The sequence below is a fragment of the Ixodes scapularis genome, unplaced genomic scaffold, assembly GCF_016920785.2.
Source record: "Ixodes scapularis isolate PalLabHiFi unplaced genomic scaffold, ASM1692078v2 PGA_scaffold8__174_contigs__length_109621045, whole genome shotgun sequence".
Lineage (NCBI taxonomy): Eukaryota > Metazoa > Arthropoda > Arachnida > Ixodida > Ixodidae > Ixodes > Ixodes scapularis.
The window spans coordinates 33727895-33739411 of NW_024609883.1; the positions used below are offsets into that span (position 1 = coordinate 33727895).

Genomic DNA, 11517 nt, shown 5'->3' on the forward strand with positions numbered 1-11517 from the left:
GTAGGAAGGGGTCGCCGCGCTGCCACTGGAGCGTCGACTCGACCTGGGCGCTGATTCGGCTTTGGGAGGATCGGCTGGGAGGACCTCCGTCGCGCCAAGAGAAACGGTGCCGTTTACGCCGAGATCACGGAAGCATTGGGGGCCCTGGGCTTTCAAACGACGAGGAACCAAGTCCACAACAAGATCGAGAATCTGTGCAGCACTTATCGGGAAGGAAAACTCTTCACGTTTGGTGTAACCTGCTAGTCGTACGAACGCACGCACGCCAAACAGTGCCGATAGGGACGACCGTTCAGTTTGCACGGCGCGGAAAGACAGGGCTCGCCCACCTGCAGTGTTTGTCTCGCGTGCCGTGTTCGGTCACCGCTTTTTCGCGTAGCTCGTACGCGTTTTGGGTAGCTGTCTTCGCCTGCAGCACTATTCAAAGCTCCACAGCTGACTTGCCATGTTTCATGATCTTCGAGGCTCAAACCACATAAGACATCGGTACTGAAGAACTAAACTCACTTAGGAGCAAAATCCGTTTGAATCTACAGGGCGAGTCAAAGGGATCGATGACTGTTTGAAGGGATGGCATAAATAGGTTTCTAAACATATCAAGCTACAATTGTGCATAAAGGTGGCGGTGAACGTGCATCAGGGGTACAAAAAAATTCACTGAAGAAACTTGAGTAAACAGTCAGAAATTAAAAAAAACATGAAATTCCTACCCACGGCGACCTAAAGGTATCTGATTAGGGCAACAGTGGGACTCGACAGATATCAGCAGTGCTCTCAGCGTCGACAGCAGTGAAGGCACCGAGTACCGCATTTTTCAGCGTCGGCTTTAGTGATGACAACTCTTGTTGGTGGCTTGTTTTGGTTGTTCCCCTCCTCGTTGAGGCGCTTCACACAGCCCAGAGGTTGCCGTCGAAACTGCACCCAGAAGCAGTGGGATCCGTATGCCCTTAAAGCGCATGCTTCGGCCCCCTTTGTAAAGTCTTAGTTCGACACGTTCAGAAACAGATTTTTGAGTTTCCTTCAAACAGCCATCAATTCCTTCGACTACAAATATTTTATATGTATTTGTATGTTGTAAGCAATAACAACACGCAATGCCACAGAAGGCCTAACCTGACATTGCGATACGATTAGAAAGTAAAACATGCTGATTTTTATGGGCAGGCACTATATACACGGTTATCACTGACATCATACCACTTGCCATTGTGGCAGCTGGTATGTGTGTGTCCCTTCTGCAGCATATGTTCCACACCACTGAGGTTGTTTTTCTCGGCAATAATAAGTAGAACCGGCCACCTGCACAATGCCTTGACGTCACATGCAAGCCATGTAAAACAGGTAGCATCATATGTGTGCCGATCTTCAATCCGAAGGTGGTTTGCAAAGCGATTTCTGTTTATAAGTTTTTGTAAGTGTTGCATGTACACTTACGGAACTACATGAATGTGACACTTACCGCTCATTCACACTGGAAGCGGATCCGCGTTCGCAAAGCGGTTGCGAACGCGGTTGTATAAAGATCCAGTACAATTGCACGCGCACCTGATGTCATCGAGTGCGCGTGAAATTGCACTGAATCTTTATACAACCGCGTTCGCAACCGCTTTGCGAACGCGGATCCGCTTCCAGTGTGAATGAGCGGTTACAGCTGCCTTAATTTTTAGGAAACATGCACGGGAAGGCACCACCACGGGATCCGGGGAGCAGATCTGGGCCTACTTCTTCGCCATTCATAGGTTCATGGGGTCGCTGCCGCTTAACAACAACAGCCTGGTCGTAGAGCGCTGCTTGGACCGTGCTACGCCTGCAGTAGTGCAGGTCGGCTGATAATATCAATCTTTCGTAACAAGGTTTCTGTATTATTAGATATTCAACGGTTCCTACATACACCAACTCGCGTTTACAAACAGATCGGCAAGCTCTTATATAAAAAGCAAGTCGTCTGCTTCCGACCTACCTGTCAGAGATCCAGCGATTCTGCATGAACATAGGACTCGTCCTTCATCCAATAGAAGAGGAAATACCTCAAAGGCTACACTAGCGCTTCCAAAGGGTGGCTACTGTCCTTTATGTGCTCTCGTTCGAGGTTCCTAGACGGCCATCGGCACCGCAATGGCGACGATATCAAAAGTGGAGCAGGCGACTGCAGGTCTCTCACTTGTCGGGTAAGTTAGTCCTCGTGTTTTTACTTTAAAAGCTAAGGCTGCTGTATAGAGCAGCTCTATACTCCGTTTCACAATAACTTGGTGAACTATGGAGGCTGCAGCTTCCGCGACCCGATAAGAGTGTCGGAGCAAGGCACGTGACAACACTCCATAATCGAGGCCACGGAGCTAAGCCTCGTGACCACCACAACAACAGCATTGTCCGTGACAAAAAGTTGTTCAAGGCTTCTTTTACTGTTAGTAGTCTTGCAGTGAGACCCTTCTGTCCGCCACACTACATGACACGGAAGATGAAGACATGTTACTTTTTTTTCAATGATACTTTGTACGGATCAACCCTTTCCCGGGAACAATATGGCTTTTGAACGATATGCGAACGATTGCAGCCGTGTGATTCACCGCTTCCGCTCAAGCATCGCACTGTGCCTTGGCATTAGCACCCACCACAGATTCGCTAGTACACTGAACGTACGTTTGTCTCATAAATTGTTTCCGAAGAGCTCACTACTCTAGCGGACGGCAATGCATCCCGGTGAATGTTCATCTGAAGTTGGTTGGTTTCGCAGCAGACGACTTCTGATCAGCAGATGACAGCCAGTTCCTCCAGGTCTTGATTTTGGCGCAGTGACATGAACGCTTCCGTGACATAGTGTCATATGCCTCACTCCAGCGCTGTTTTTGGGTCGCAGGAGCCGTAGCCTCCACAGTTTGACAAGTTATCATGAAACAGAATATAGGCAAAACCAGTGCTGTAATTGGTAGACTTCTGACCAAAGGTGGTGGCCAGGTAGGTCTTCAGTGAGCAGTTGGTGGATGGGTGTTGTAGTAGCGTAGAAGACGAGAAAGACTCGAGACATAGGACAGTGCTGGGCTCACGTGAATCGTGGGATTCAAATCCTGGCGCGTATGAAGAACGGTCTTCGCAGTGCAGTTCTCGGGCCCAAAGTAAAGTGCATTTAGCCTGTCATACGGGTCCGTGTCCACTCCGCTACAAATTGGCGACGAGGATTCCTGGAGAATTCCTGGAGAACGGTTCAAGATGATGAATGCATCGGGCGAGACATCGCAGCGAGCAACTTCGAACGTCTTCCGGTTCATGGGAAAAGGACCATTCGACCCGGAGAAAGAAGACTGGAACTTATACCGAATAAGGTTCCAAGCATCTCTGGACATCGCCGGAACAATAGATGATGCCACAAAAAGGAACTTTCTGATTGCATCTCTGGGGTCCGAAACGTTCAAGCTGCTGCACTCTCTGGTTCAGCCGAGGCAGGTCAGTGAAGCTCCGTATGCGGAATTGACAAAAACACTGGACACTCATTTTTCGCCGAAGCGTTTCAAGGAGTTTGAACGAGCGAAGTTTTCAACACGCCAGGAGGAACGTGAGACACCAACCGAATTCCTAGCATGACTACGATCAGTCATTTGCAACTGCGAGTATGAGAACGAAGCCGATGCTCGGGCATGTTCGTTGCTCACTGCTTTCATAATTGGACTTCGAGATCAACGCTTGAGGGCACGTCTCGTCCAAGAGAAAGAGTTATCGATTGACATTGCACTGAGATTGTCGGAAAGCTTTCTTCGAGCGGAAGAAGAGTCCCGTCAATTGAGAAGTGTCGCAGAATCACCCATCGCAGTCAGCCAGGTGAGAGATCTACACAGGTCTGCTAGACAATGTTTCCGTTGCGGGAATACAAACCATGTCGAAGACAAGTGCCGGTTCATGTCTGATGATTGCAGAGCTTGTGGAACGAAAGGGCACATTGCCAAGATGTGCAGGAAAGGACAGTCTGGCAAATCCCGATCAACCAGGAAAGGGACGGTGCAAGTAATCACCAGGGTTCAGTCCGTTTTCGTTCGAGATGGCAAGTTTCTGGAATGTCAGATTGAAGGCAAGCGCGTGGAACTCCAAATAGACACGGGCTCACAAGTCACCTTACTGGACATTCAGACTTGGCATCGCCTCGGAAAACCGAAGCTGAACAAAACTCCGTACAAACTGCAAAGTTTCAGCCAGGAGGTCATCAAGGTCAAGGGCCAATGTGAGCTTCAGGTTGAATTTGAAGGCAAGTACAGTCTAGAGGCTATTTTTACTAACACAAGCCAACTTGTTAGGGAGGATCTGGTGAGAGCTCTGAAATTGGATCTCAACAACTTGTTCGTCGCTCTTGTGAAAACAGAAGAGAGCCTCAAGATGCTGCTGACTAGGTATGCAGTACTATTCAGAAACGAACTTGGTCGGTGCACGAAGATCAAGGCTCAACTTCACTTCAAAGAGAATGTCATCCCGAAGTTCATGTGGCCAAGACCACTACCGTTTGCATTGCGCGAGGCGGCAGAGTTTGACTTGAAGAGACAAGTAGCCAACGGCGTATTGACTCTAGTGGAAACAGCGCAGTGGGCCACTCCGATCGTCGTTGTCCCGAAGACCAGTGGATCCGTGAGGGTATGCGGAGATTTCAGCGTGACTGTCAATCCTCAGTTGTACGTCGCGCAGTACCCGCTCCCACGACCCGAGGAACGTTTCTCGAAACTCAACGGAAGGCGCAAGTTCTCGAAACTGGATCTGTCGGAGGCATATCTTCAGATGGAGCTGGAGGAGGATACAAAGAAGTATCTCGTCATAAACACTCACCAGGGATTGTTCCAGTTTAACCGGATGCCTTTTGGCATATCATCAGCGCCTGCCATCTTCCAGCGAACCATGGAACAAGTAACCGCTGGCCTGGGAAGCGTGGCATGCTACCTGGATGATATAATCGTCACCGGAGAAACTGATCAGCTGCACATCAAGAAATTTGAGCTCGTGTTCCTACGACTCAAAGACTGTGGGTTCACGCTAAAAAAAAAGATAAATGTGCGTTTATGTCTCCTGAAGTGGAATATTTGGGTCAGATTCTGTCAGCGGAAGGAATACGTCCCTCTCAAGAGAAAGTTGGAGCCGTACTGAACATGCCGGCGCCGTCTAACCAACATGACCTACGGGCATTTTTGGGCATGGTTCAGTACTACGCAAAGTATCTGGCAGGGTTAGCCGACCTGGGCGCACCGCTGAGTAATCTACTCAAGCAGAATGTCCCTTGGCAATGGAGTTTGCGTTGCGTAGAAGCCTTCGAAGACAACAAGACGCGTCTAACGTCCATGGAGACTCTTGTTCACTTTGATCCAAGCGAGACAATCTATTTGGCGGCTGATGCTTCATCAGTTAGCGTCGGAGTGGTCATCTTCCACAAGATGAAAGGAAAGGAACGCCTAATTGCGCATGCATCGAAAACGCTAACTTCCGCGGAAAAACGATATGCCCAGATTGAGCGAGAAGCTCTAGCCAACATTTATGGCGTAAAGAAGTTTCATCAGTATCTGTGGGGAAGATTTGTCTTGTATACAGATCACAAACTATTGACGGTGATTTTGGTCTAGTAAAAGGAATCCCTGTGACGGCTGCCAACAGACTTCAACGGTGGGCTTTGATCTTACAAGGGTACTCGTATGACATTAAGTATACTCCAACAACTCAGTTGGAAACGCTGATGGCTTGTCACGACTACCTCAAGGACTTGATGCAGAGTTTGACGCGGAAGTTCAACATGAATTCGCCGATGTTGTGAGCTTCATTTTTTCAGACATCATGGCAATTCAAGGAAATCTTCCTTGTTCACGGACTGCCGGAGCAGGTAGTCAGCGATAATGGACCACAGTATACTAGTGCCATTTTTAAGAATTTTCTAGAGGAACAAGGAATTCCGCACATCTTAACACCACCGTACCACCCTCAGTCAAACGGCTTAGCCGAAAACTTTGTGAGTACACTTAAGTCTGTTTTGCGAAAATACAACAAGGGAGAGGAAAAGGAAGGACTAAGACAGTTCCTCCTCAAGTATAGGGTGACACCACACTCTACGACGGGACAACCCCCATGCGAGATGCTGAACAAGCGACACTACAGAACGACGATGGATTTGATTAAGTCAGGCCAGTCGTCCGAACGTTCTCGTGAGCGGGTTCGCCAAAAGAGCAGCTATGACGAGAGAAGTCGCGACCGGACGTTTCAGATAAATCAGAAAGTCTGGATGCAGGATAGGTTGAAGAACAACAACTGGATCAAAGGTGTGATCGTGAGCCAAAAAGGTCGAGTTATGTTCGAAGTACTGGCGGAAGATAACAAGCGACACCGGGTGCACGCAGATCAGATAAAGAAACGAATCTGCGAAGAAGACTGGACCGCATTGTACGCCCCAACGCCGGTGGACAACTTTTGCGCAGTTGAACTTCCGCGAGCAGAAGCAGATAAATCGGACACAACTATGCAACAATCAGCTGATGCGTCCGAGTCCACTGCGGTTCGTCGGTATCCGACCAGACTACGCAAAGCACCTGATGTCTTCACATTCGCTTGAGGAGGGAGGAATGTAGTAGCGTCGAAGACGAGAAAGACTCGAAACATAGGACCGTGCTGGGCTCACGTGAATCGAGGGATTCATATCCTGGCGCGTATAAAGAACGGTCTTCGCAGTGCAGTTCTCGGGCCCAAAGTAAAGTGCATTTAGCCTGTCATACGGGTCCGTGTCCACTCCGCTACAGGTGTCAGTTCAATTGAATATAGTTAAGGAAGGAGTCGAAGAAGCCAAAGATGACAGCAGATTCTTCATGCCCATGCGTCCGGAAGGGACGGAACATCTGTTCAATGATGTCACATCCCTCACACCGATGCACTTGTGGAATCACGAGGGTTGTAGCATCCACAGTTTGCCAACTTGTCGTGAGATGGATTATAATACCTGAATTTTGGTTTAATATGAATATCTAATTGTATGTAAATTTTCTCAGCTGCTTGCAGGATGGAGATGTACAGGATGGCGAGATGTTTCAGGAGCCACGTATGGACGTGGGAGACGACCCACGTGATGTCGCAGCCGCCGGAGTCGGCTTCGAGGCACCGGACTTGAGCGGGCACAGAGGAGAAAGCTTGGCTGCAAACTCAAGGAGGGCGAGCACCACTAGCACCAGCTGCGCTGCAAGCACCTCTGCAAGCGCAGCAACTGACAGCGAGGGCGCCTCCGAAAAAAAAGGGCTCGGCACCCAAATACTGCTCTCATTAGGGCAGCAATTGAGAAGCAGAAGCTCCTCCGTTTGAGCTTTGAAGCCGCTCGAGCGAAGGAATTCGAGCTCCGGGAGCGGGAGCTCGTTCAGGAAGAGCATGTATAGACCGTTTCCGATATTCAGTCTGGCCACTTTGATCACTATCATCACATGTAGAACGGCATCTGTGCCATACCAATGGCGGCCTTCTAGTGACTGATAAATGAAGACGTTGAAGATGCTTCTAAGCGGATCTTGCGAGGCCTGTACATTCCGGGGGTCAGTACGACGCGACGTAGGAATGGAACACAAGAGCTACGTAAGCGTTTATTTCTAATAACTCAGATTCAGTCAATCTGTGGGCGGCACACAACCGGCTTTAAAGCACCTTGGTGTAGAAAATTTTCTCGAGGCATCTGAGTGGGTTGGAGCTTTGTTCTGCATGCAGGTTCTTGGTCACCATCGAACTGAAAGCGATAGAGAAAGAACTCACACTGAACAATTCCTCGCGTGCAGTTGACTTGCGAAAGTGTCGGTGCCGATACAAGTTCATTTCCGCCATTGATATGGCAAAACCTAAACTGCTTTACAAACCACCAGATGGCACTGCATTTCGGAAAGGGTCTATTGCAAGCACAAGAACGTGCTTTAAAGCAATAGGAACGTGCTGCGAAGGCGCAGACAGATTTGACTGCGGTCATGATAGCTTTATTAAATAAAGCACCAAAGGAAGCGAATGGAGCCCATTTGTGTTGTACTTGGGAGCAATTATTCATCTAGTTATGGTATTTGATATGCCTTTATTGTTAACATGCACAATTCCAAGTGTTCTACTACACATCAATATTCATACCCCCTTCCCTTCCCCTCTCCCCCCTTCACCCCCCATCCCACCCCACCCCACACACCCACACACAAAAGAAAAATGTTATGGAAAGTGACACTGCTTTGTCTTGCTGTTGTACTGACTGACAGAGCGAGAAGTGTAACCGCCTCGGTGCCTCCGAGGCGAGAGTGGTGGCCTACGGATCAAATGTGGCGGGTTCGAATCCCGGCCGAGGTGCCTGCAATCTGACGGAGGCTTATTGCGGAGGAGGCGCCGTGTAATCAAGCTTTCGGTATAGTCAAAAGATCCCCAGGTGGTCCAAATTAATCCTCAATCCTCCTCTGGGGCGTGCCAGATGCCCATCGTTGGTTTGGCACGTAAAACTCCCAAATTTGACTTGGGTCGAGAAGGGTGAATCTTTTCGAAACTCCAGCACCTCCAGTTAATATTGGGCAGATCAAACCCTGGCACCCTAAGTGACTAACTTTAGAACTACACATATGGGGACGAGAAATAACAATGAGCCAGCGCTTGGCTGACGAAACCGAACGCTGCGTCAGCGTTTGGCTGGAGTTTGTGTTCTCCGGTTGCTTGCGGGGAACGAGGGGCTCTTTTGTTACTACTCCGGCCGGCATGAAGAATGCAGCATGCACTGTGCATATGCCCAGCTCGACACAAAAGCCGAAGTGGGTCAAGCTCGCATTCTCCGACAACTGCTTTCGGGAGAGATCCGGCACTAACGATAAACGTCACTTTGTTTCCTGTTAGTGACACAAGGCCTGTGGGCTTGTCCACTGAGGTGTGGGGACAACAAATGGGTTGGAGCAATACTACCTAGAAGACAAGGCCTTCGCATGACCTTTGGTTTGTAGATTCCTGACCAGCCCCAAGCGGCAAACAGCCCGAAGCTTGACGAGAGTATGGGTCACGTCGCAACTACGTCTCATTCACTGGCGGCCACAGCTCTGTGTGCGCGACTGCAGAGTGCGAGCTGATAGAGAGCTTCCACAGTTATTTGCCATGTGAATACAACTACAAGATTGCCTTTATTAGCAGCCTATTAATGTAATTTCTTGCGACACCATTGGTTGCCGGTCTTAGCAACTTGGTAATGTGAGCTCTTTCTGATCATGAGCACTGAAGCAGGCAATGGAGCAGACGATGGTGCTCATCCGGGCTACCTAAAGGGTGCTAAGGGGATCTGCTATTGATTATGTTTAGTGGAGCAAACACGCAGGCCTTGATCTCCTCACCCATAGTGCCCAGCAAGTTCCACATCTAGTACTGATAGGCCAGACAGGAATGCAGAGTGGACACAAGTAATACCTTAGTGACACAAAAGAAAGTTTCAACCCTTTTTTAAGAAGCCTTCGGCCTGGAACTTGTGCCCAAACTGTGTCTCGTGCTACCCTGTCAGATGGAGCATCGAAGTTGAAACGTGCACACCTCGACCCTCTTCTGCTCATTCAGGCATAAAAAAAGATAAAAACTGAAATGTTGAAATAAATACTGCGGTTTAACTTCATTTGAGACAACAGGAGGAGGCATCGAAAGAAGTCAGCTCTAAAGCCAAATTGTTTTGACCCTGAGAAAGGCAAAAGCTCAAAAGGGCCGTTTCTTCTATGGTGGTCAAGGGATCTTTGCTCTGCTGGTCCTCAAAAGGGCTTTCGTTCCGGTGAAGCTCGGAAGGGCCTTTGCTTCGCTCTTCACTCTATACTCCGTTTCACCTTGTGTTGTACCACAGGAAAGGCTACAAGCGCGAGCTCCTTGCTCTAGGGCACATCTCGGTGGCACAAGCTCTCGTGCACCAAGGGCAGCTGCCAACGCTATGAGCTTGCGCATCTAGCCTTCGCTGCGGTGCAACATAAGGTGAAACGGAGTAATGTGCTGGTGAAGGTAGGCAGCAATGGAGTCCCGGACACTCGAACCATTGCCTGCCACGGCATCCGTGTTGCAGACTGGCTGCTCGTAGAAACGGGCCTCCGTGCCAACTTCGGTGAGCCACTGGGACTCCACGCCATCATTGAACTGCTCGCAGATGTTATTCAACGTGTAGCAAGCCCGTATAACGAAGCGGGCGTTGTCCTCGTCGCACTCCAGCCGCTTCATGATGAAGCGGAACCGTGCCTTGATCCTGCCGAAGGCGTTCTCCACGACCCTACATGCTGATGACAGTTGCCGGTTGAACTTCTCCTGTGGAGACTTTCCCGTGACACTCTTGCGTGCGTATGGCTTCAGCATGTTGCACGTCAGAGGAAAGGCTTGGTCGCAGAGAACCAGCGGCGGCACGGCACTCCCGTTAATGGTGACCATTGGTGTTGTAAACGTTGGCCCTTCCAGAATTTTTGCCAGTGCCGACCTCCGAAAGACGTGCGCGTCGTGGCACCGCCCTGACGTCCCCACGTTGACGTACCAGAACCGGTACCGGTTCTGGTACGTCAATAACAAGGGCCACAAGGATGATGCTGTACCTGGAGAAAAGTAATACATTGCATGAGTCAGATTTTTACACATAATATGTGGGGCTTTGGGTTTCCCTAAAGCTGTAGATTCAAAAAGAAAATTTTTACACAGTATCAGTGCTAGCACGGCACATTATTGAAAATGACGAGCTACCAATCACCTGCTAGCATCTCGTGTTTTGGTAATGTTTCGTCATTTCCACCTCATTAAACGTGGAATACATTTTAGCGCTGAAAACATAAGGACACAAAGACGAGAATCGGACGCCACAGTGCGATTGTCGTCTTTGTGTCCTTGTGTTTTGACCGCTAAAACGTATTCCAAGTTCCAAAAGGAACTAGCCTAACAATCTACTCTACTGATGTCCATTAAACGCAGCTACATTTTTTTAATTAGCGTACTTACCAGCCCTTGTAGTTGTAATAGTCGCTGGCGTTGACCTTAGGTGGCGACACAGGCAAGTGGCAGCCGTCCAGCGCGGCTATGCCCTGCGGAAATTCCAGGGCAGCCTGGGACTCGCGGACGTGGTCGGGGAGTTCGGCGGCGGTCATCATCTTGAGTCAGTCGCGCTCCAGCTCGAAAACAACGATGTGGCAGAACTCTTCGTAGTTATCGTTGACCGTTGACCGCCCCAGGCCGAACAAGTGGGCGACGGTCCTCTCTTCCGCGCTGGAACACAGCTTGTAGAGCGCAGCTCCAACTCGTTTTTCGACCGATATGGTGGGGCGCATAGGGGTGACCTGGCGCTCCATGTGGGGCCAACAAACGTCCACGATGTACCGAAAGGTCGCCGGCATCACCCGGAAAGCCTGTTTGAAGTGGCTCTCCGGCAGGTTCGGTAGCGTCTCCTCAAACCATCGTTCACCCCAAAAGTACGCCTGGACGCTCCGCGGCAATGCCATGAACCGGCTACCTGCAGACACCTTATCTGGGTCTGTCAAATGACAGCAAGAAAACGACAGGAAGCGATCTCAAGACTTG

The 11517-nt window shown here is 49.6% G+C and overlaps 1 protein-coding gene across 1 annotated transcript; it reads right to left on the minus strand.

Moving 5' to 3' along the window:
• Positions 1 to 9478: 9478 nt before the first annotated feature.
• Positions 9479 to 11090, minus strand: LOC120843564. The gene is made up of 4 exons (XM_040214962.1): positions 10942 to 11090; positions 10705 to 10766; positions 10002 to 10544; positions 9479 to 9483 (listed from the first exon to the last, which is right to left on the minus strand). The coding sequence occupies exons 1-4, from the start codon at positions 11088 to 11090 to the stop codon at positions 9479 to 9481; spliced, it is 759 nt and encodes a 252-aa protein (XP_040070896.1).
• Positions 11091 to 11517: the final 427 nt, after the last annotated feature.

Coding starts and splice junctions, on each gene's coding strand:
- LOC120843564 (XM_040214962.1), bottom strand. CDS start 11,090: ATGATGACCGCCGCCGAACTCCCCGACCACGTCCGCGAGTCCCAGGCT. Junction 10,767..10,941: donor TATTACAACTACAAGGGCTG/GTAAGTACGCTA, acceptor TTATGTTTTCAG/CGCTAAAATGTATTCCACGT. Junction 10,545..10,704: donor ACATTACCAAAACACGAGAT/GCTAGCAGGTGA, acceptor ACTTTTCTCCAG/GTACAGCATCATCCTTGTGG.